The 22,791-nt window shown below is 55.6% G+C and overlaps 8 protein-coding genes across 8 annotated transcripts; 3 read left to right on the top strand and 5 right to left on the bottom strand.

Annotated features, from left to right (window-relative positions):
• Positions 1 to 39: 39 nt before the first annotated feature.
• On the top strand, positions 40 to 2,987 carry BZA05DRAFT_445276 (endo-1,3(4)-beta-glucanase; the record flags this gene model as incomplete). Its single annotated transcript, XM_051486985.1, has 7 exons — positions 40 to 118; positions 316 to 610; positions 660 to 1,746; positions 1,810 to 2,451; positions 2,530 to 2,591; positions 2,654 to 2,904; positions 2,965 to 2,987. The coding sequence occupies 7 exons, from the start codon at positions 40 to 42 to the stop codon at positions 2,985 to 2,987; spliced, it is 2,439 nt and encodes an 812-aa protein (XP_051339089.1).
• Positions 2,988 to 4,979: 1,992 nt separating this feature from the next.
• On the bottom strand, positions 4,980 to 6,140 carry BZA05DRAFT_52205 (S1/P1 nuclease). The gene is made up of 3 exons (XM_051488391.1): positions 5,750 to 6,140; positions 5,612 to 5,680; positions 4,980 to 5,552 (listed from the first exon to the last, which is right to left on the bottom strand). Exons 1-3 carry the CDS (start codon positions 6,077 to 6,079, stop codon positions 5,046 to 5,048), a joined length of 906 nt encoding a protein of 301 aa, XP_051339088.1. The 5' UTR covers positions 6,080 to 6,140; the 3' UTR covers positions 4,980 to 5,045.
• Positions 6,141 to 6,434: 294 nt separating this feature from the next.
• Positions 6,435 to 7,350, bottom strand: BZA05DRAFT_399076 (uncharacterized protein). Its single transcript, XM_051483763.1, has 4 exons — positions 7,153 to 7,350; positions 7,084 to 7,103; positions 6,832 to 7,013; positions 6,435 to 6,709 (listed from the first exon to the last, which is right to left on the bottom strand). The coding sequence occupies exons 1-4, from the start codon at positions 7,153 to 7,155 to the stop codon at positions 6,654 to 6,656; spliced, it is 261 nt and encodes an 86-aa protein (XP_051339087.1). The 5' UTR covers positions 7,156 to 7,350; the 3' UTR covers positions 6,435 to 6,653.
• Positions 7,351 to 7,566: 216 nt separating this feature from the next.
• Positions 7,567 to 12,283, bottom strand: BZA05DRAFT_399072 (clasp N terminal-domain-containing protein). Its single transcript, XM_051483762.1, has 6 exons — positions 11,954 to 12,283; positions 11,814 to 11,878; positions 11,243 to 11,700; positions 10,249 to 11,172; positions 7,974 to 10,194; positions 7,567 to 7,915 (listed from the first exon to the last, which is right to left on the bottom strand). The coding sequence occupies exons 1-6, from the start codon at positions 12,009 to 12,011 to the stop codon at positions 7,739 to 7,741; spliced, it is 3,903 nt and encodes a 1,300-aa protein (XP_051339086.1). The 5' UTR covers positions 12,012 to 12,283; the 3' UTR covers positions 7,567 to 7,738.
• A 639-nt stretch (positions 12,284 to 12,922) lies between these two features.
• Positions 12,923 to 14,196, top strand: BZA05DRAFT_445273 (Ribokinase-like protein; the record flags this gene model as incomplete). The annotated part of the gene is made up of 4 exons (XM_051486984.1): positions 12,923 to 13,001; positions 13,056 to 13,069; positions 13,143 to 13,218; positions 13,265 to 14,196. The coding sequence occupies 4 exons, from the start codon at positions 12,923 to 12,925 to the stop codon at positions 14,194 to 14,196; spliced, it is 1,101 nt and encodes a 366-aa protein (XP_051339085.1).
• Positions 14,197 to 14,216: 20 nt separating this feature from the next.
• BZA05DRAFT_399063 (cytidine deaminase-like protein) lies at positions 14,217 to 15,191 on the bottom strand. The gene has a single exon (XM_051483761.1). It carries the CDS (start codon positions 14,899 to 14,901, stop codon positions 14,356 to 14,358), a length of 546 nt encoding a protein of 181 aa, XP_051339084.1. The 5' UTR covers positions 14,902 to 15,191; the 3' UTR covers positions 14,217 to 14,355.
• Positions 15,192 to 17,088: 1,897 nt separating this feature from the next.
• On the bottom strand, positions 17,089 to 19,665 carry BZA05DRAFT_338062 (uncharacterized protein; the record flags this gene model as incomplete). The annotated part of the gene is made up of 7 exons (XM_051480876.1): positions 17,089 to 17,868; positions 17,921 to 18,037; positions 18,090 to 18,296; positions 18,356 to 18,749; positions 18,809 to 19,369; positions 19,436 to 19,494; positions 19,552 to 19,665. 7 exons carry the CDS (start codon positions 19,663 to 19,665, stop codon positions 17,089 to 17,091), a joined length of 2,232 nt encoding a protein of 743 aa, XP_051339083.1.
• An 844-nt stretch (positions 19,666 to 20,509) lies between these two features.
• Positions 20,510 to 22,482, top strand: BZA05DRAFT_337857 (TRAPP trafficking subunit Trs65-domain-containing protein; the record flags this gene model as incomplete). The annotated part of the gene is made up of 4 exons (XM_051480871.1): positions 20,510 to 20,714; positions 20,801 to 21,853; positions 21,956 to 22,253; positions 22,308 to 22,482. The coding sequence occupies 4 exons, from the start codon at positions 20,510 to 20,512 to the stop codon at positions 22,480 to 22,482; spliced, it is 1,731 nt and encodes a 576-aa protein (XP_051339082.1).
• Positions 22,483 to 22,791: the final 309 nt, after the last annotated feature.

Genomic DNA, 22,791 nt, shown 5'->3' with positions numbered 1-22,791 from the left:
TACCGATCATCCCCCCCCCCTTTGCCCCCCCAATCCGCCATGATGGGGAAATATTATCCCAGTATCAGCGGTCTTATGTTGTCGCTACTGGTCACCAACGCACAGTTTGCCCTCGGTGGTAAGTCATCTTCCCTTTCCTTTTCTCCTATTCCTCCTGATATCATGCTAACTCTGCCTACCTCGCAGTCCCAAGTAAACTCCCCTATCCTCCCCCTTCTTCATATTCACATTATTGACCCTCACCGCGTGGGACTGTTCTCGGACAAACTTCGCTTCTCTCTCTGGAATGATTCCTAACTCTCCTGCTTGTACTAGGACCGCCTGTGGACGGAACCATCGTCAACGAGTATCCAAGGTTAATCGACCTTAGCGAGTACGCAGCGGCGTACAACGTTAGCGAGTACCGACCGTATTATAATTTTACCGGTTCATTTCGAAACCGAACGTACATCTACGAAACTAACAACGGAACTCACAACGGAATGGCCGATATCTTTAGCCAGCCAATCAGCCGAGCGCCCCCACTGGCCGTGTTCCCCAGAAACGGTACCCACCCGGTTTCCCGAGACAACGTCCTAGATGATCCGAGCCATCCGGTCGGGACAAATCTGTACGTGCAACAGCCGATAACGGAAATTCTTCTTGCTGATATCGGCTAGTTTCTACACCAACCTGTTGATCGCGACGCAGCATGAGCCGACGTGGACCCTCCCATACTTTTTACGTTACGTGAATGAGTACGGTTGGCTTGGAATGATAGTTTCGCATCCCTCCGCTGAACATGTAACCCTCGGCCCGAATCCCAATGCGGACCCTGTTCAGTATTACATCAACTCGCCCAGCCACCGGTACTTCGTCTTCGGGGCCAAGGAGTTCAAGAACGGAACCGCGTCCATCACTGCCGATTCGACTGAAAAGCTAAGTGTCAACCTCAACATCCACGAGGACAGAGCCAAGTACGGCAACGAATCCCACAAGATCACCTTCCCTCTGGTCCAGGGAATGGGACTCGTCACCGCTCGGTACGACAACTTGGTGCCGACCGTCAGGTCCGCAGTTATCTTTAGGGAGGTCACCGAATACGCCGAGACCCCACGTCCTGGCATGCAAAAGTTCAGGATCGCGATGGAAGGCTTCACCGAGTGGTTCCTCTATGCATGGGCCGATCCGGGCTCTCCTAAGCTCACCATAGTTCCCAAGTCCGCTGGAGGTATATACCTCACCGCCCCGGGACCGTATAGCGGCTACATGCAGGTAGCCAAGGTCCCGACCGATTCGAAGGACATTTTCTCGGTCATCCCAAAGATCGAGGAGGATCTGATCGATTCTGCTGCTGGTGCTTTCCCGGTAGCCGCCAGGCTCAGCGGCTCGGTCAATGGGACCGTCGGGTCCTATGGCTTCACCTGGGCCAAACAAGGCACCAACAAAGCCGGTAAGCTGTTGATGTTCGCCTTGAAGCATCATATGGATTCGTTCGATAATGCCACGCGTGCTGGAGCAACCGCATTGAAGATTCGCTCCCCGACAAAGGGAATGATGACTGGCATCTTTGGAAACTCCTGGAACCTTGTAGAAAGAGACCTTCCGGTCGACCTCAAATGGCTCCCCAATCGAGATACCATGCCTCCCGTTGTGAGTCAAGCAGTCGCACAAGCCGCTTCCAAGGAGCTGCAAGCGAACATGTCTGCCGCCACCGACCTTGACTCGATGTACTTTGCTGGTAAAAGTATTGGAAAGTTCTCACAGGTGAATCATTTGCGTTCTTGGATGTTTTTTTCTTCTTTTTTTCTGACACTAACCGCTCACCAGATCGTTATGCTTGCGGCCATGGTGGGGACGATGCCCGAACTCGCGGCCCAAGGAATCAGAGACATCAAGGAGGCCGTCTCTAGGTTCACTCAAAACAAACAGAAGCATCCGCTCGTCTACGACACCAAGTGGAAGGGTCTCATTTCGTCGTCGATTTGGGCGACTGGCGATCCTGGCGTGGACTTTGGCAACTCTCACTACAACGATCACCAATTCCATTACGGATATTTCATCCTTGGCGCTGCTTGCATCGTCAGAGCCGAAAACATCATGTACGGTCGCTCGCAGTTCCTCGAGCAGAACAGAGACTGGGTGAACAGCCTTGTCAGAGACGTCGCTAATCCTAGCGCTCTGGACCCCTATTTTCCTGTGTCCCGAGCTTTTGATTGGTATCACGGGCACTCGTGGGCGAAGGGCCTGTTTCCGAGCGGTGATGGCAAAGACGAGGAGTCCTCGTCTGAGGACTACAACTTTGCCTGGGCCATGAAGATGTGGGGAATGGTTAGCGGCGACGCCGCAATGGAAGCCCGAGGGACATTGATGCTGGGTGTAATGCACAGGTCGATCAACGAGTACATGTACATCATGCCATCCAACACCACACACCCGGCAGCATTCATCGGGAACAGGGTCACGGGAATTGTAAGTAACCCCCCATGTTCACCACCACTACCGGTCGCTATTCAACCGGTCAGTATTGATGACGTGTCTCCGTCCTAGCTCTTTGAGAACAAGGTTGACTGCGTAACTTATTTCGGCATGAACCCGGAGTACATCCACGGGTGAGTTTCTGCCCACCGTCCCCGCTTTGCTCCGAGCCTCGCCGCTGACACCGTTCCACCAGAATCCACATGCTTCCGTTCACCCCCGTTCTGCCGTACATGCGGTCACCCGAATATGTCAAGCTCGAGTGGGACTCGTTCTTCTCCGACGGCCGTTACCTTAAGGCGGATGGGGGATGGAAGGCCGTTCTCATGGCCAACTACGCTATTGTCGACCCGCAGGCCGCCTGGGATTACTTCACTACGCATTATTTCGGTCCCCCTGACTTGGACAACGGTGCATCGTTGAGTTGGTATCTGGCGGTTATAGGAAGTAAGTGATCCCTAGTGACCGGCAATCTGCTCCTCGGTCGTATGCTAACCCACCGTCAAGATATGCTCTATGCACAGGTCTAAATAGCTCGGGTCGCAGTCTCGGCCTATGGTTCCAGTGCTCTGGGAAGGTTTCGAGTTTGTTGCTGCTTTCTTTTTGCTTTCTTTTTGCTTTCGTTATGATTACATGTTAGGGCTCACGCAAGTAGACTATTGTTTTTTTGATTCATCCTCCTGTGGAGTCTGCTCAGCCTATACCCCCTCTTATCATTGTCCGGGGTTATCACATTCTTTTGTTAGCCCATGCCCTGCTTGGAACGCCAGTGTGTCTTGCTACTTATTAGATTGTTGTGTGATTGAATGCTGTTTTATGCTGGTTTTTGTGTTTTGTTTTGTTTTGTTTTGGTCTTGTCGGCGGGGAAAAGGGAAAAATTCTGGATAAAAAACTGCACTGCTTTTGTTATGTAGTTAGTAAAAGTAGCTAGGTAGTTTAATTGATTGGCTTCTTCCTAGAACATCTACATACCACTGTAGTGAAGTACTTGCACGATTTTCGCTGAAATCATCCTCTCTATGGATGGTAGCGTGCCAGCCACTGCAGAGGGGGGAAACTTCTTCTCGAAAGTTGAAACTTCGCTGGTCGACGAGGCCACGTATTCTACATACGGCACAACACACTTTTCCACTGCGGGGGTATGAACTCTCGCTCCCTATGTATACGAGTAGTGCGGCATCATCGCTGACGTACCTACCTCCTACTTACATAGTTGCCGTCCCATCCACCAAACCAAACCCAACCCAGTTTTGGATCCAGCTCTTTTCTAAGTTCTTTTCCTTCTGTTTTTTCTTTCTTTTCTTCCTTTTCCGCTCGCTTTCTTCACTGCTGGCTGGCATTCCTACAATGGCGATCACACGATGGCGATTGCACAGTAATTCGAAAACACCCAGTGGTCCAGTGGCTCAGTGGTCCAGTGGCGTCCTACCTGGAGAAAGTTACGTCGTCACAGCCTGGCGAATTCAAAAGCTAGGGCATGTAATGTGGGAAAAGTAGGACACGCAATGGACATTCGCAATGGTATGCGCAACGGTTATTTGCAATGAGGGAAGGGAAAAGCTAGGGATTTGGGAGGACAGGTGTCGTCCAGTATAGTACTGCATTTCTTGTTTTCTCGCCGTATATAAACCGTCTATGTTGTCCGCTCTTTTGTTTCTCAACCAAGTACTCAGTCAATTCAACCTCTTGTTTCCTTCTCCCTCTCCACTAGTACCTTCCGTCCGTACGATCATACTTCCGCACCGCCCATCGACACTACCTAGGTATCTACTTAAGTACATACTTCCTGTGTAAACAGTAAAGAGCTGTTGCTCGCTGTTTCAGCTTTCATCCGTGAGAATAGTGAACTTGGATTGTGGTGCAGGTGGTGCGAAGATGGCGGTCGCGGCGCCGCAGCCGCGTAACTACATACTTGGTAGGCGCCTGGCGGTTATCTCCCCCTCCTACAGGCTACAGGCTATAGGCTGCAACGGCCGAAGCGGCTGTAGGGGCTGTACTAGTGGGTAGATCTGTTGCGGTTGCTGGTGGTGCATGAGCATGGGCATGGGCATCAGCAGGGGAATGCGCCGATTGGAGAGCGCCGATTGGAGAGTGCCAGTGGTCCAGTGCGTGTGCGCGGGGAAATCCATCACCGCCGCTGGTGTCTAGTTGCTCGAACTGTCCCTATCGCTGTGTCCTCCCAGTATGTACATACTTCAAATCCTCGGTGATGCGGGCAACAGTGCTGTAGCGGATGCGGATGTGGAGATCGTAGAGCCGCGTACGCCCGTGTGCCCCCATGTGTGCCCTGCGAGCGATGGGGGTTTGCATTTGATGCTCGGAGATACAGCGTAGGTTGGGGGACTTTACCTAGCGATACAGGCGGTGTTGGGGGGTGTTTCATTCGAGTCCGCTCGGATGCCTTTGATATCACTCGCTGCCAACATGTCTGCTCCGATTTGGATTGGGTCAAATTCGCAACAGATTCACAACCAGCCGGTGGACATGTAGCGGGGGTAAACTCGAGCGCAAATCAACCTGATGGTATTACACACACACACATAACAGCGAGTCGATTAGGTACTCCGTACAATTACATCTAGCAGTAACTAACTCCTGCAAGACCCTTCAAACCCCGTCTCGCCCGCAAAAACCAGATTCAACCAAGCCGCCAACCTGACCCCCGCCTTAGCCACACTGACCTGTACGATCTCCCTGGCGCCATCATAATACTCTCCCCCGATCTCAGTGCCATTATACGCATCTCCTCCCCTAACTATGGCATAATCGCAGACATGATCATTACTCTCGTTCGCCCAGGCGGCAGCGGCCTTCTCCTCCGCCTTCGGAGATTGCACATCATGGTACTTAAGCCACCCTTTCACGAGGCGCCTATACTTCCCGGCGTTAATTGCGGCCGCCAGGCCGTTCGCCCAGCCGAGACTGTCGCCCGTGGTGATGGCGGCGGTCGGCGCGAGACCTAACATCGCGTTCGGAATCGACGTGTCCCACGCCGCGTGAAGGTTCGTCGTGTACCCCCAGAACGTCACGCTGATGTTGTTGGCTCCTGCGCCGAAAGCTTCGGTGTGCAACGGCTGCGCTATGTCGCCTAGGAACTGGTGGGGGTCAGTATGCTCCGAGGGGGTGTGGGATGGGTGACATGAGGGCGGCTTACGTGCACGACGAACTTCAGCGCTTGCTGCCGCTCCGTGGTCGTGAGGTGCTGGTCCTTGAGTCGCTCCGTCTATTCGTACATAACTACCCGTCAGCCTTCCCCTCCCCCCAATGCAAAGACAGCATCCTCTTCACTCACGTAATTCGCAATAGCGCTGACAACACACCCCCCATCCGGACAATCCTGCGGGAGGATGATCTCGCAGCTCTCTGGGGGCGGCGCATCATCTCCATTGACGAAATGGAACGCAGCCGAGAACTCGCCGCCGACTTCGCGGCGGTAGCTGTCCGCCCACAGCGCGATGTTGCCCAGGTACGTAGACGAAGTGTCGTTCAGCAGGCTTTGCACACTCGAGATGGTCCGTGGGAGAAGGTATTGCTGCGACAGCAGCGCTACTGTTTGGTGGCCCAGTGTTCCCCAGCCGTGCACGGCGGTGAAGAGGAGCGGGAGGAGGAGGGTGGGCTTCATGGCTGGAAATGAATTGGGGCGAACACGCTGGAGGAAGGGCGTTGGACGTCATGATATTTATGCATTTATTTGTTGTGCCCGTGGGGCAGCGGCGGACTCCGTCATGATATCCCACATGTTTCCCGATAGAGAAGGCGGCAGGGATCTGGAATATCCTCACACCTGCCCGCTCCGGCTCCGAATATCTGGGAGGCACCGATGATATGGAGATAGGGCAGGCAACGCTGCTGGCTAGTAATCAAGGGCGCCGCCATGTACATACGCGTGATAAGAGGAAAGGAGAACTCGAGAGCGTGGTCGCTCGCTGCATTATCGAAATTGCGGCGGCGGCGTGACTCTCTATCACCCTACATCACTCGGTATATCCGGATCTTGAAGTAGCACGCGATTGTAATTTCACCTCCAGCCTCCATACACCCCGTTACCAGTTTGTCCAAGCACTCAGTCACCAAGTTCCAATCGTAGCAGCGCATATTCCATGAATCATCGCAGTGTAGTATTCCATCCCCCGCATGCGGTATTCACCGGTCTACCCAATCCTTGTAGCCCGTAGCATTCCCCCCTCCCTTACCCTCTATTCCTGAGCCTCGCGCTTCGCCTTCTCGAACTCGATTATCTGCCTGCTCCAGTCTGTCGGCACGCACACGCATTAGCCCCAGTCCACCCGCATCTCTCTCCCTTTGTCTCCCCCATCCCCCCCCACCCCCTCCACCCCCCCTTCACCCCCGCCCCACTGGAGAAGGAGAACTCACTCCGACTAGGAAAGACCCTGTCCGGATCCGGCATCCTTGAGCGCTCCTCGAGGTTGGCAGACGCCTTCCAGGCCATAGCCGTGAAGCCGACGATGACGAGCGCCATGACCGCCGTGTTGGCGCGCCAGTTCTTGGGCTGGCCGTACCAGCCTCCTGATGGAGACCAGACGTGGGGTGGGTAGCTGTTCCGTGTGTGAGCGATAGGCGGGGGAGCTGGGAGGGGGAGGGGACGGGGAGGAGGGGGTGAACTACGGAATTTTACCGCCGCCGCCCTGGGGGTGTTAGCGAGGTAGATGGAGGGGGAAGGGGAGGGGGGCGTACCATTGTGTGTTGCGTGTGAGTATGCTGTGGGGTGGGAGTGTGGTGTTGGGCGTTTCCGGTGGTGCGGTGGTTGACGTAGACGGACGGACGTAGACGGGCCGGACTAGGCCTGTTGTGTGGGGTTTTCGGGAACGTGAGGGGAGGGTAACTTCATGGGGTATCACCTCTGTCGCGATTGACGAGTCTTGGAATCTCACGGTGAATTCAGTCATTCCTCACACATCCAGAACCAACCAGAGCATGAAAACTTTCACTTTCCAACTTACCTACGATAGGTAACCTAAGTACACAACAAAGCAGACCACAAAGCGCAACACGCAAAACAGAAACAAACCCTCTCAAATTCAATTACAACGATACTAATCCAATAGGTAATCCCCACTTTTGATCACAAGCCAAACTGCAAACGACGAGAAAACATAAAAAAAAAAAAAAAAACAATCCAGACAAAAAAAGGTATACCTAAAACTCCCCACAGCAGGGATTTGCAATACAAAACCACAAAGAATGCACAGAGAAGAAAAAAGAATAGAAAAGAAAAGAAGCGCCTAAGTTAGTGTGGAAGAAAAGAGAAAACCAGTTGCTGTTATTGTCTCTCCGTCTCTCTCCTCGTAAAGTAGTACGCGAGCAAGTTCTGATGCCCCGACTTCATCCCCTTGAGGATCTCGTCGAACAGTCTCTCGTCGTCGTTGAGCTTGCTATGCATCTCGATACACATCGTCACGCACGACCGGCGGATTTCCGAGTCATCATCGTTGAGCGACTAACATCACATCTGTCAGTAAGACTGCCAATATACGACGGAAAGCAGGACGGAATACCTTAAGAGCCAACTGGCCTAGCCGCATGTACTGCGGTTCGAGTGCTGACGACTTCGACGCACCGACGAGAGCAGCTAGGCATTGCAGGCTCATGCACCAGCTCTGCGTCGCCGGTCTATACGTCGGCTTGCTGGCGGGCAGGTTGAGGTCCAAGATCGCCGTGATTCCAACCTTTGGGTCGGCCACCATTAAGTACTCCTCGGATATCTCTTCGATGGCCGTGGTGATCTGCGAGTGTTGTGGGTATTTACCGCGCAGCGAAATGAGCGTAGTCAGGATCTCGGCCTCGTGCCGGTCAAAGTAGGGCGCGGCCTTCGATAGCAGCTGCTTGAGAACCAGCAGGCCTTGGACCCTGAGATCGGTCGCTCTCGAGGGCTCAATGTCTTCGGCCATGAGGTACTCGAGCAGCGTCACAAGAAGCTCCCTAAACACCGACCCTCCCTGCCAGATATCATGCGCACCATCGTGGTTCGCTTCCTGTAGCGGTTCCCTGACCGGGTTCTCGCGTGCAACACCAATAAGTTTCCTGAAAGCTTGGGTATCCATGTCACGATTCTGCAGTTTCACGATGAGAGACTGCAGCAATCTTCCAGAATCTCCAGATGATTTCGGAGAGTTGGCCGACGTATTCAGCTTTCCGTAGTTCTGCCACTCCTTGTTGGTGGCCAGCGTGCTACGCTCGAGCGGGGCGGTAGTGGCGACAGCACCATTAGACTCGATGACTGGGTCCTGGTAGACCTTGATGGCGGGGTTTTCGTCCTGGCGACCTCTCCGGTCATTTGAAGCTTCCGGAGAAGCCGGCAGTGCGGGAAGATCCTTGAGGCCCTCCTCGGCACCGGCAGACAACGGCGGCGGCGTGAGAGGTCGTGGCGCAGGTGGGACATGAACACTTTCGGGACGCGACCTGGGCACCGCTCCTCCAACCTCAGGAACAGATCCCAACACCTGCTCGACATCGGCCACCTTTTCCTCGACGATGATCGACTCATCCTCCTCGACGTTGAGTCCCCACGCCCTTCGGAGCTCCTTCGCAATCGCCGGTTCGTACGTGGCGAGCGTCTTGTTGAACGTCTCCTCGTCCAGACGTTGCAGGTTTTTCAACAGGGTGGTCAGCATCTGGGTATTCGGCGGCTTCATGGTGGACATCATCTGAACGAAGCGGTTGAGGATCTGCTTGTAGCTGGTTCTGTCGGTGAAAAACACATTTGGTATTCCACTGACACATCTTTCGGCAAGCTCGTTCATCCAGATGAGACTACCATGAGTGATCTTCCGCTTCTGTGTTGGCGTGAATGATCCGGGTACCAGCTTCTTCGTGAGCACACCTGAAGAGTTCATTCCCTGGATTATTTTCAGGAGCAAGTCTGTAGCCTCTACATCCGTCATAAGCTGCTTCAAGGCGGGCATCGTTGAGGCATTGATTGGCTGGGCATGCTGTTCGTCATCCCCTTCACTGAGCAGAAGGACCTTCGGGATAATCTGCTCCATTGGCACTACCTTCGCAAGTTCCGCTAGGACCTCAGGGGCAACCAAATGTTCGACAACCTCAGACTGGGGATCGTTAAACAGCTTGGCCAGGGTTGGCGCAAAGATATCACTCGGAGGCAGTGTTGGCATCTTCTGTCCTTCGTAATCAGGCGGTGAACGCTTAGCGAGAATGCAGGCTACCACAACGATTCCCTCAACCCTAACTTTCCAATCGGGGCTGTTCAACTGTTCTAGGACGGTGAGTTTCCGGGGACCCGTTACGAGCGGACTCTGAGCGCGGGCGGGTGTAGCTCCACGGACACGCGCACTAGGAGGAGAACCCGGGGCGGGTGACGTCCCTGATCTAATTCTCGTACCACTCGTCGGCGCCGGCGACGCACGACCCGGAATTGGGCTCGCGGAACGGGCCGCCTGATTGTCATTCGCTGTCGCTGGTCTAGCTTTCATGTGGGGCCTGCGTACAGGAGCGGAAGCCAACCCGGTAGGTCCTGCAGGTGGCGGCGAGATGGCTCGGCTGGCAACCTCTGCAGAGGTCATCTGGGACTTGAGGTTTCCTTTGCTCTTCTTCTGGGCAAGAATTGCGTCTCTGATGGAAGGACGGGCAGGTGCAGTGGCACTCCGACCGCCCGGAGGTGGGCGAAGGGTAGAGGCGCCGCCTTTAGGTTGGGCAGCAGCATCAGGGTTGGTCTTCTCCAACAGCTTTCTGGAGGCACCATCGAGGCCTTCGATCAAACTGTACGGAGGTCAGCACGTTATCCGTACGAGAACCAGAGCGGAGGATACTTACGCATGGGCGTGATCGGGCCATATCGCACCAAACTTCCAGTATGTCTTCCTCATGTTCTCTCTTACACCAGGATTGGCATCAGCCAGACCTCGCTTGACGCACTTCACCAAGGTCTCAACACCCTCTGAACGTTCGATGTGCGCCTTGTGGTCGATATGGGTCTCGAGCAGAACCGCGATCCACCCTGGGGCATAGGATCTGGGCTGCACATTCTTGTCCTGGCACGCATTCCACACATGCTGAAGCAGTTTCGGATGGTACGAGACGTTGGCCAAGAGCGTAGACGCCACCAGGTTTGCGAGCTGCGACGTCAATTTCTTGGTGTTCGCACACTGCTTGAGGACATTGACCAAGAGAATCTCCACCATGTTATCGATGCCCGGACCCGCGATGATGGCCAGATCCTTGATGAACTGACCTCCCATGGTCGAGGTCGTAGTTCGCAGCGAGTTGAACGTTTTCAGGATTCCGTCCAGTAACGACTTGATTCGAGCCAGGAACGTGATCTGGAAGTCCCGATATGCGTTTCCTCTCAACATCTTCCGCATCTGCAGGACGTTGCCCTCTCTCGCTACCCAGTTATGCTCGGACTCCTTGCCTTCGAACGGTGGAATCATGCCATCAAAGATGTCCTCCAACTCCCGGTTCGTGTTGACGTACATGGGTGGCAGTTCCTCGAGTTCAGCCCCAGGCAGGCTCATCACGTATGTCGAGGATGCCATGCTACCACTGATGCTCGCCGCCGCGCCGCGTCCGCCGGCACTAGATGGAGCCGCCTCTTCCTCTTGGCCATCTTGTAAAAGAACCTCAGGCGCACCGCCGGGAATGCCGAGTTGCGAGACGATGTAGTTTGCAATTCCCTTCCTCACGCCCCGTTTCTGCAGCTCTCTCTTAACGTCCGATTTGGCGTGTTCCGGCGCAGAACTATTTCACGAACCCGCCGTCAGAAACCATTGGTCAGCAACCGGGGGGTGGGACGTCGGGGGTGACATACGCGAACAATTCCACCACGATATTCTTAGCCGCCTCACGGACCGGCTCATTCGGATCCTCAAGCATGCCGATCAGGAGTGGCGTGTACGACTTGAACGAAAAAGCCTGATTGAGAGCATTGGTTTGAGCGAGCCACCTTATCGACTCCAGGCGCACGCGGGCATTCTTGCTCGGGAACCCCAACTCCTTCATGGCCTTCTCGACCTCCTGCGGGCAATGCTTGTACGTATCGATGATCGCCGCCAAGGCAACGGTCTTGTTCCGCTCCTTGACATCCCCCAGCTTGTCGATGAGCAGTGGCAGTGTGCTCGGCGCATGCGCTCGCAAACGCGACGGGTCCTGGATCGATACTCGTTTCGTCAGGTGTCCGAGACACGATAGGGCGTGTGCGCCAAGGGTGCTGTTGGGTGAGATCGCGCCCACGCGACACGCTTCGAAGAGAGCGTCTATGGAGGCGGCCTGCGCGAAGGAAAAAAAGCGCACCCGTTAGCCAACCTTGGCCCCCCTCTCCCCCCCTCCTCCTTTCCGTGCAACCAAACTCGACGCGACAAAGAATGGACACGACGACATACGTGAACTGTATTGTGCTTGACGAGAGCCTTTACCGTCGCGAACTCGGCGATCTTTTTGTCAACATCTATGGTGGCTGTCTGTCAGCGACCCAGCTCATGCGCGGACTGGACTGAGGAAGAAAGCGAGCGGGCTGGCTCACCGCCCTGGCCGCGGACGAGTTCCAGCAGGTCATACGCCTGTGATTCCTTCACAGACATCTCCGTGTTGGACTGGACACTGCCAAATGGCGCGATAATTTGTAAGCGTGTGAAGTGTGCGAGTATGTACGAGCGAAGGCAAATGCAAGATACTGCTGTACTGGTGGGTCAGTCGTTCTGTTGTGGTTGTGGTTGTGTGGTTCTGGTGGTGAACGTGGTTGTGGGTTTTGGTGTGTGAGTGTGAGAGGGAGGTGGAGGTGGAAAGAAAAGGGTTTGGTCGGTCGGTGGTGCTTGTTGGTGTCCGTCTCGGTTGATTTGTTTGGAGGGGCTCGTGTCAACAAATAAATTCCGAAGGCAGAGAAAAGAACAACAAAACAACGCAATACAATAGAGCTAAACTTCAGGTTGTACAACACACCCGCTCTCGATCTCTCCTCCGTGTCAGATTGATTGCTTGAGAAGTGAGTTCTTCAGCAACTATCTAAGCACCGGTATCTACAGTCTGCCTACTTGGACATGTGCTGAGATAAACCTCGCCCAAGTCTCAGCCCCTTTAAACCCCCATGGGGCCCCGTTCACCCCTTGAGCTCGCGCGACGTCATTCCGCAAGAGCGAGATTGGACGCACGCCGCGCAATAAAATGCCATGGCAACCACACGCAGTACGCTACGCAGTGCGCACACGAGAAATATCCCGCATTCCCATATATCGACATCGTGGGTTTGATTCATACCTTCCTTCCTTCTTTCTCCTCATACGATATCTGCCTGTGCCGTCCGCCCCCGCTGGATCTGAGACGCGACTTTTCTTCCTTTGTCCACGGCGTTCTAGCGCCCCGTAGCGTACCCGACATAGTGGTTCGGTTCGGCGACAAGCGAACAAAACAAGCCGCTCTGAAACTCCGGAACTCCAGTAGACCTGAGCTCCAGCTCTGAGCCCGCCCGCTCCGCATCCCGCATTCCCCGCAAGCTATGGCAGAACAGACAGAACAGACAGATCACGGCCATGAGGACGCCGACGACGACAAGCGAGAGCTCGACTTCACCACCCGTTCGTGTTCCGACCTCTCTATGAGCCGGCAGAGGTAACTAACCTCGCGAGCAGTCGGGATGTTCATAGTACCACTCACCCACCCACCACCTGTCCCGTCCCGCACCGGCCCAGTCCATCCCATCCTGACCTCCCGCCTAGATAGACCAAATCCACTTCGGCCCCGCCTCCGCGCGCAAAGTAGTCGACGACATCATCGGCGGCGCGGGCACATATGGTGGATGCCCCCTCCCCCCTCCCTCATAGGTAGCTAACACCCACAGCCATCCTCGGCGCACGCCTCTTCTCCCCGCCGCCGCAATCCCGGCGCATCGGCTGGATTGTGGACGCGGGACGTGACTTCCCTCCGTCACTCCTCGCACCACTCACAGCCCTAGACACGCACCTGATCCTCCGGCGCTCCACCTCGCGACTGACAACGCGCGGCTGGAACTCCTACCCCTCCGCTTCCAGCGACACCCGCGCTTTCCACTACCTGACTCCAAAGCTGCGACTGGAAGCTATCGACCTGATCTCCAGCGGTCTCGTGCGCGCCCGTTGCGTACACCTGATCTGCTCTGCCGCGCGCGCAGCAGGGCTGCGGCGTGAACTTATCGGCGGCGGGGCCGCGGGACAGATCGCGGTGTGGGAACCAGTGCCGGATCTGTGCACGCCTGCGCAGCGGGCGGAGATGCTGAGGACTGTGAGCACCATGGATGTGGTCAGCCCTAATGGGGAGGAGCTGGGGGCGTTTTGGGAGGATGAGCTGCTGTCGCAGCTGCCCGGCGGAGAGTGGGAGAGGATGGAGGTGCTGGCAATGAGGGTTATGCAGGCGGGCGCCGGGGCGGTGGTGGTGAGGGCGGGGAAGTTGGGGTGTTTAGTTGTGGGCACGGAGGGGGCAGTTAGGTTACCGGCGTATTACGAGGGGGGTGAGCGGAACCATAGCATGGTCGTGGATCCGACGGGCGGTGGGAATGCTTTTGTTGGTGGGCTCGGGATGGGGTTGGCGAGAGGCGTGGGCATGGTGGAGGCGGCGGCTATGGGCACGGTCGCCGCGAGCTTTGCGATAGAGCAGATCGGGATGCCGGTGCTGACGCGGGGGGTGGATGGGGATGAGTTGTGGAATGGGGTGAGTGTTAGTAGGCGATTGGAGGAGTATCGCCAGAGGCTTGAAGCCGCGGGAATGGGATGGCGCAAACGAGCAAACAGCCAATAGACGGACAAACAGACAGACAGTTCCTTAAGTTCAGTTCGGTCATTAAATTCATAGACCCATCCCGAGTATCCCGAGTATCCCTCGTTAAGAAAAATAAAATCAACTGCGGAAACAAAACAAAAACCGAGCACATTCTGATATCACTGCATCCACCGCCCACTACTCCTCCTTCTTATGGCTCCTCTCGGCTACCACAAGAATCTCCCTCTCCAGCCCGGGCACATACAAATATTTTATTCCCTTCACCTCAAGCAGCTCCTTCGCCTGATTCCCCTGGACGAAAGTATTCGGCTCCTTAACGCCGACGACGACAGTTCCGATACCGCCGGCATCGACAATGCGCTCGACACAGCTCTTGTCGCCGGAGGTGCGCTTCGCGCACGGCTCCATGGTCGTGTAGAGCACGCTACCCTCGGGCGGCGGCGACCCCAGCTTCATCAGCGCCACCTGCTCCGCGTGCGTGTTGTCGGGCAGCTCCCGCGAGTACCCCGTCGACAGAACCGTGCCCGACGACGACAGCAGCACAGCGCCGACACAGAATGCGGAAGAAGTCGGAGTGCATTGCCACGCCAGCGTCAGGGCGTGCCGCAGGTGTCGCAGATGGTGCTGCTCCTCTAGTGCGGCGGGTGAGAGGTGTGCGCTGCCGCTGCTGACGGCGGGAGGCGACACCGCCGGAGGTGTGGTGGTGATCGTGGTGGTGGACATCGCGATGGAGGGAGGGTGTGGCTTTGTCTTGTTTGTGGTTGTGGGTGCGTTGGTTGGTTGGTAGGTAGGTGGGTGGTGGAAACAACAGGTGGACGGGAGAGCTGGGGGCTATGAGGTGGAGAGGTGGAGGTAGTTAGGGAGGGGTTGAAAGCGGGGGATGCCGATGACGATTACCTGCCTCCTCCCACTTCTCGCTCCCTATCCGCACGTTATATACCACACACACACACACACTCTCTCTCTCTCTCTCTCTCTCTCTCTCTCTCTCTCTCTCTCTCTCTCTCTCTCTCTCTCTCTCGACTCGGGGGATAGATAGATTGCGGACCACGACGACGGACAGCACACGCAAACGGAAAACACCCGCCCTACTACTTCTTACCTACAGTATACTACCACTACTCTAGATGCATAATGTGAGGAGAGGGAAAACAAAGGCCGCATTGCGTTGCGCTGCGTTCTGCTGCTGCTGCTTCCCCCTCTTCCGCCATCCCCGGGGGCCTCGTTAATATAATCCACCACCACCACCACCACCACCACCACCACCGCCGCCGCCGCCAGCCTCAAACCCAGAGCAATTCGCTCACACGAGCTATAGTAGAGTAGAGTACTTACCTCAGTACTTAAACCCCATCGCCGAGATTACTCTACGAGCAGCAGAAGTTTTTCACGCCTCCAAAGCACCTATGCTGCTACATATGCTCCGGGTCGGTCTCGAAGCTGCAGCTAGTACCTCCCAGTACCTACTCGGACTTTCCACCATCGCACCGGCTATCGTGCGGTTAACCCACCCGTACCAGTGCCAGTGCCAGGCTGGCAAATATTTAATTAAGCCGCAGGCCGCAAGCCCTTCTTTGTCTATCTATCTGTGTCTGCCTGTGGTTGCCCCTCCATCCATCAATCCATCGCCACTCATCGCTCTTCTGGCTGGCTGGCTGGCGGGCGGACAGGTTCCTGAATGCAGATTGCATACTCTCCTCTACATACATATCATACATATATCATATCCTACATCACGATTGGCGTCCGAACTGTGCCAGTCCAGTCCGTTGGCCATGAGAATGGGATGCAGTATGTACACAGGTTCACCCCGTTGGTAGAGGAGTGGCAAAGCTGAGGAAAATGCCCACTAACTACGGTCCAATATCGATGAGTACTCACCTACAATGCTGGCTGGTGAGATAGATATCGATACCGTAATCGAGCAATTCGCTGGTGCTAGGGCTGGGGGGCCAATAATGTTTGATTTGATCTGGAGGAGGACTCCCATGGGCCATGGCCCTCTTCTTCCTCGCTGCACTGCTCGCGCCATGCGCTTTGCCTTACTCTGCTCGCCCCAATCCTTCGAATAAACAAATCACAAATGTTTCGCCCAAATTCCCATGTGCGGGGCCGCGGGGCTGCTGGGCTGGAAAACTGCAAAGGAAACATCTACGTCCTGCGCCAAGTATCTCAAATCCGCCAGCACACCCTAAGCAAGTTAAGTAAGTGAAGTACTTTAACGACCGACCAGGCTTTCGATCGAGAACAGCCTGAAATCAAATAACACAACACAGCAACAGCAACAGCACATCTACCCCCTAGAGTGACAGACAGACTGTACTCTAACATAACAACCCCTCATATTTCAAAGCAAAAGCTACAGAGCTGCCCACCACTTTTTCGTCCCCACTGGTCCCCACCACCACGTCATCGGCACGTGACCTGACCCGATCGAGCTAAGATAAGCTAAGCTAAGCTAAGCTAGCTAGCTACTCGGCGATTTCGCCCTCTTCGCTCTCCTCAGCCTTCACATCGATGTCCATCTTGTCCATCTTGTCCATCTTGTCCATCTTGTCCATCTTGTCCATCTTGTCCATCTTGTCCTTGTCCACCTTGTCCACCTTCTCCTTGTCCGTCTTGGCTTTGGCGTCCTTCTCCTTCTCCGTCTTCGCCGCATCTTTGGTCGTCACCTTTGCCTTTTCCTCATCCTTTACTCTAGGCTCTCCCGCCGCCGACTTGGCTTTCGATGCGCGCCTGCTGCTGCTGCTGTCTTTGCTGGGGCCGGAGTACGGGTCTTTCCCGTAGTCCATCATGGGGTCCTCACCGTAGTTCATGACCGGGACGGTGTCATCAAAGATGCGTTCCCTGGGCGGGGGGGTACGGGTGCGTGGAGGGGTGCGCTCACGTCTCGTCCTCTGAATCTCGGCGTTAGCGCGTTGCCGGCGGACACGCACAGGGAAGAAGAAGAAGAAGGAGGAAAGAATGGCGTACCTTAGAGTCTCTCTCGTCGTCTTCAGGCGACATCCCGCGTCTACGGCGGGGACGATACTCATCGCGATCCCTCGGCGCCTCGTCACCTCTCGATCTGTACTGCCGCTCGCGCTCCTCCTCACGCTCGCGTCGCTCACGGTCGTAGACACTCTCGGGGCGGGAGCTACGGTCTCGCTCGTGTCGGGGCGGGCGACTGTCGGGCCTGGACCCGCGGTCAGAGCGGTGGACGGAACTATCACGGCGACGGTACTGTCTCTCGCGCTCTCCGGCGGCACGTCGGCGCTCTGCTTCATACGCATCTGGCTCAGGGGTCCTAGTAAGATGCCTGGAGCGCTCACGATCATGGCGCGAGGAGCGCGACTTGTGATAGGAGTCATAGCCACCGTTTCTGCTGGGTTCATCTGCGGCTGCCGGACGTTTACTGTGGCGCTCCTTCTCTTTCTCCTTGCGTTCGCGGTCCTTGTCGCGCTCTTCCTGCTTTTCTTTGAGGCGCCGGATGTGCTTGTCAAAGGCGGTGCGACGAAGGTCGTCAGAGTCAAGGGTACGGTACTCCTCTGTCCTCTCGATGCGGGGTCGGATTTTGTCATACGTATCCGTCACCTCTACTGCAGGCTCCAGATGCCTAATGACGGAGCGCAAGGCATCGACGCGACGGCGCTGGTGGCGTTCCTGTTGGTAGCGGTCGTCCTCGATGCGTCGAACGATTTTCTCGCGGAGCTGCGCAATGCATCGTTAGCACAGGTAAAGACACGGGCGAGAAAAGTATTACCTTATCGAAGAGGACCGAGGCCGTATCCTGGTCATACTGAGCAGTGCGTGAATCTTTCTTTAGGAATTCGGCAAACTCTTGGAGAGAGGTACTTTCAGTGATATCAAAGCGTTTTTCCTACATATGAACGTTAGTCGAGTAAAAGGAATAAGGCTTCCAGCAAACATACCTCCATGACATCTTGCACAGTGTTCCTCTTCAAGCGAACATCACGCTCCATCTCCTCGATCATATCCCAGAACAAGTCCAAGGGCGTTGATCCGCTTTGTCCCAGCATGTTCTGATAACGCTCGTCATCCTTAATCAAGGGGAACACTTGCTTCCATTTGGATCCAGCCCGGATTTCACCTTTTGAGCGCAGTGCATTGAGGAGAGCCTGGTCAATGGTAAGCCGATCTGTACGGTAGTGATGAGGAGTATATCAGTGCCACTTACAACAAATGCTTCCCGACTCTTGCGCTCCTTTCGGTTCTTCATGGTCTTCAGACGCTGTCTTTTGTCGTTGAATTCTCGTTCGAGGACTTTGATGTGGCTTTCGAACGCGTTCAAAACATCGAGCTTGGAGAGAGCCTGGAATTTTTCTTCAGACCGGAAAAGTTCATTCTGCTTGATAATCGTCTGGGCTTCTGACCAGCGAGTGTACGGCTCCATTTCGAGCGACTTGAGCAAGCCCACAAGATCGTCAATTGCTTCCTTCCGCGTACGCTGCTCGCGCTCCTGCTCGGCTTTGCGAAGCTCGTGAATGTACTCGTCGAACAGCTGTCGGCGTTCATCTTCGTTGGATGTGGAACGGAAGATAGTTTCACCTTCAATCATGACGCGCGCAGTCCTGGACGACAGAAATTAGCATTTTACGCAAAGCGTCGGAGATTTGAATGCATTGCATACTTCCATCTAGTGTAGTATTTGATCTCGGGGTGGCTCTTGAGCATCACAGAGAAATCCTGCCTCAGTTTCGCAATGCGGTCCTTGGCCTTCTCTTGCTCCTGTTGCTTCAGCTCGACAATGTACTTATCGAAGGCGGCCTTACGATCCTTGGGATCCTTCAGCGCACGGTACTGCGGCTCCTTAATGATCGCACGCATCGTCCTCTCCCAAGTCCAATCGGCGCCAACATTGCTACGACGCAACAGCTTCACGAACGCACCCTCAGCCTCATCAAAGTTGCTATACTGGGGCTCGTTCTTGTCGGTCGCAGTGATGGACGCAGGCAACGTCATCGGTCTCGCAGTACCATCAGCCGCAGCCTCCATCAGCTGCCCCGGAATCGCAAGTGCACGCTCGGTATTCTGGGACTGCTGCTGCTGTTGGCCGAACTGTTGCGTGCCTCCCGCGACGAATGCGGGCATCGCGGGAAGCCCGTGCGGCGGCGCTTCCTGCACCTTCTCCAACGCCTGGCGATATTCATCGGGCATCGACCAGGTGGTCTCTCGCGTCTGCGCATGGTACCTGTATGATTGAGTGTGATCAGCGTGTCTGTCGGGACGCGAACGCGTAAGGGGTGGGATGGTGTACCAGTAGGCCCTCCCATCGGCAGCCTTGTGTTCTTTCCAGGCGAGATCTTGCAATGCTCTCTGCGATGTTCGTGTCAGCGGGCGAGCGCGAAGCAGCGCGGTTGGGGGACTTCTTACCTCCGCCGTGCTCATCATCTCCACCGGCTTCGTCCATTGGGTTGCCTTCGTCTGCACATTGTAGTAGTAGATCTTGCCGTCGGCGGCCTTAGCCTCCTGCCAGACTTGCGACATCTTTGGGTTCGGGCGAGAGCAAAGTCAGCCGCGTAGTCGCAGTGGTCGAAACGCGCACCGATAAGATTTGCGGTATTGTGAGACGTGGACAGAGACGTGTCGGGGGGACAGATGGGGTGCGGTGATACTATAGATTTCGTTTGTTGTATGCAGGAGGCTGGGCCGGGGGGTGGAAGAGTAGGAGAGATGGAAGCCGAGCTGCTGGGCGGGTGGTATCGGTACAGAAGACAGCAGAGAAGGAGTTCCGTTCAAGACTCGAGGAACGACAAGAAAAAAGAAAGGACGCCGTGCTAAGCGACAACGACATGCACGACCCTCCCTCAACACCATGCCAAGCACGGCCCCGAATTCGCCGCCCCCAAAACATCGAGAAGGAACCACCGTTCGTTCGTTTCTCCGTCCTTCGGCCTTCACTTCGTTCTAGATCTTCGTAGACTGAATACAGTCAATAGATCTTCCTTCGTTGAATATTACATTCCGGCAAATTCCGACAAAGCTATAGGTAGCTGCTGAAGTACGTACAATCTCACTTGGTTATAGGTACTCCGGAGAAGAGGGACAAAGAGATTCTCGGAGAGAGAAGAGTACATTTCGTATCAAATTGTAAGTCGGCATTCCATGACGAGAGCACCGGTGCTTCGGTTGAGTGGCGCTCACGGTCAATCAGGAGTCGTCGAGGAAGACAGGTCGATATCGTCGCGTGCATGTTCGCTAGTGTCCGGGCTGGCCTAAACGTCCGTGAAGCTTGTCGACCGTCTACCTCACCTCCGTCTCCTTTCCCACGAGCCCGACCTCACTCCCGCCGTCCATCAGCATCAGTCCCCATCACCCGATGCTGCCAGTCATGTCCGGCCCTCCGCGCGGCCACAGGCGAAATCTCTCCACCGAAATCTCCGAGACTGCGCGACTGGACGTGATTGTGCCCCACGTCTCCGATCTCGACATAGCTGAGGTTATCACGGCTGCTGCAGGCGGGGATATTAAGGGTTCCACCGTCTCCAATATCGCGGCCGTCGCACCTATTGAGCAACGGAGTCATCTTTTCTACGGTTAGCCAGGCTTTCGTCCTTTCCTACGGCCGCTGCTCCGTGCGTTTTTGGCCACTCCGACTGAACACCGATAAATCTTGCCGCAGATGAGGAACTGCCCGTCTTTATCGTCCTACAAATTTTGGTTCCTTTGAGCAACGAGCTCTACGAGCACTACCTCGCCCGCCTCGCCGTTTCGTTGGAGGTCACGGCGATCGACGGACAGAAGCAGCAACAGGGCCATCCGGGGAGGACACAAGACTCGGTGCACCTGTTGTTTCAAACAGTCATCAACGAAAAAGATACGCCTAGAATCTCGATCGGAGAGTCGACGACGCGACTCGCGGTATGGAAGCTACAGGTTCCACTCGGCCATCCACGAGCCCGTCTCAACAATCCCAAAGTGCTCCTCACCTGCTCGGCTACCTTGCGGCCTGCTGAGCTACAGAAACCGCTGTTCGAAGATGATTACATGACATCCCGACATCCCATGGGGGTCAACCTGCTCGAGTCGTTTGCCGAAGACCCCTTGGTGTCTAAGGCGTCCCCTCGCTTGTCGGCCCACAGAGTATCTCGCGTCATCCCGATCACCCAAGCTCCGCAGCAAGCAATCCGACCGCTGGGCTATGCGGCGAAGAGGGCGTTCAACATCTATCCGGCGATTAATATTCGCCTGCGATACTCCCGGATACCCTCTGGTAGCAGGCACATCGTAATCGCATCCCTCGATCTTGAGATTACGCCATTCAGCGATTGCAATGTCAGTATCAACAGCGTCGACATCACCGTAGACGGGGGCAAGGCGACATTGGTCGGGGATTCGCCATCCACCGCATTGCCGGTTACATGTCGGCCGCGCGACGACATGACGTTCCTCTACACCCTGACACAGATAGATACCGGCAGCGAGATGACGCCTACGCAAACACCACCACCAGGCTCACAAGTCAAAGCGATATCGGTCAGCCTCAAAGCCACAGCACTGGTCTCTGAAACCTGCCACCCACAAATCTACACGAACTGGACGACAACAGTAGACTTCGCACCACCCTCAGCTCCTCCGGTGTTCTCCCCCCACGCGGGAATCCAGCGAGCCCACCGACCCCCATCACTCGGCGCAATCGTCCACGGCGCCACAGTCCAGGCCTCATCCGGCATCCGTCCAGGATATCCTGCGGCCGCCCCCCTCCCCTCCCCAAACGTTGTCTTCACACCGCCCATGGACGTGCGCGGCTTCTCACAGAGCCACGGGCCATCGATAGCCGACGGGGGCACACAAGGCCTCACCGTGACGTTCACTGGACCGTCGCGAGTGTACGTCGGCGAGACATTCACGTGGTCGGTCTTCGTCGTCAACCGGTCCAGCCGCACCCGGAAGCTCGCGCTGCTCATCCCGCCGAAGCGCAAGCGTGTGGGCGACGGAAAGACACTGCCGGCTACCCCCGCGGGCGCAGACCCCCCCGAGCCCGTCATCGACGAGTCCATGGTCTACCAGTCGCACAAGTCGCGCTACCTGGAACCCGCGGAACTCGTCCCGTTGGTCCACGATGTCAGAATCGGGTACGTCTCCCCTACCCCACCCCCTATAGCTGGATCATTCTAACAGGAACATAGCCCGCTCATGCCCTCGGCCTGCCACACAACGGAGCTCAGCTTCGTCCCGCTGACGACGGGTCTACTCACCCTCGAGGGCGTTAGGGTCGTCGACCTGAATACTAACGAAACGACTGAGTGTAAAGACTTGCCGTCGATTGTTTCGGTCGGGAAGAGGGCGGGCGCGAGCGCGTAACGGCGGGAATATAACTACCCAACTAAGTACTGAACGGATGAGACAATAGATAATACCCGTACCTACTTGCTCCCATACTTGCTCCCCGAGGGGGGGGTACGTGAAGATGTGAAGATGTGAAGATGTTGGAACACGGTGTGCAGTGCAGTGGGATGGGATGGGATGTCATGGGAGGTCGTGCGGACGAGTGATGTGATGTCTGATGTCTGATGTGATTGTGATGTATGATGTCTGATGTTCGACGTTCGACGTGCTAGATGGAACCCAAGAGTTGAATACTCCACTTGGTGCAGTGGTCACCATACAACA

Source organism: Tricharina praecox (assembly GCF_024521635.1).
Source record: "Tricharina praecox strain CBS 144465 chromosome Unknown BZA05scaffold_13, whole genome shotgun sequence".
Taxonomy (NCBI): Eukaryota; Fungi; Ascomycota; class Pezizomycetes; order Pezizales; family Pyronemataceae; genus Tricharina; species Tricharina praecox.
This window is presented reverse-complemented; position numbering and strand designations above follow the sequence as displayed.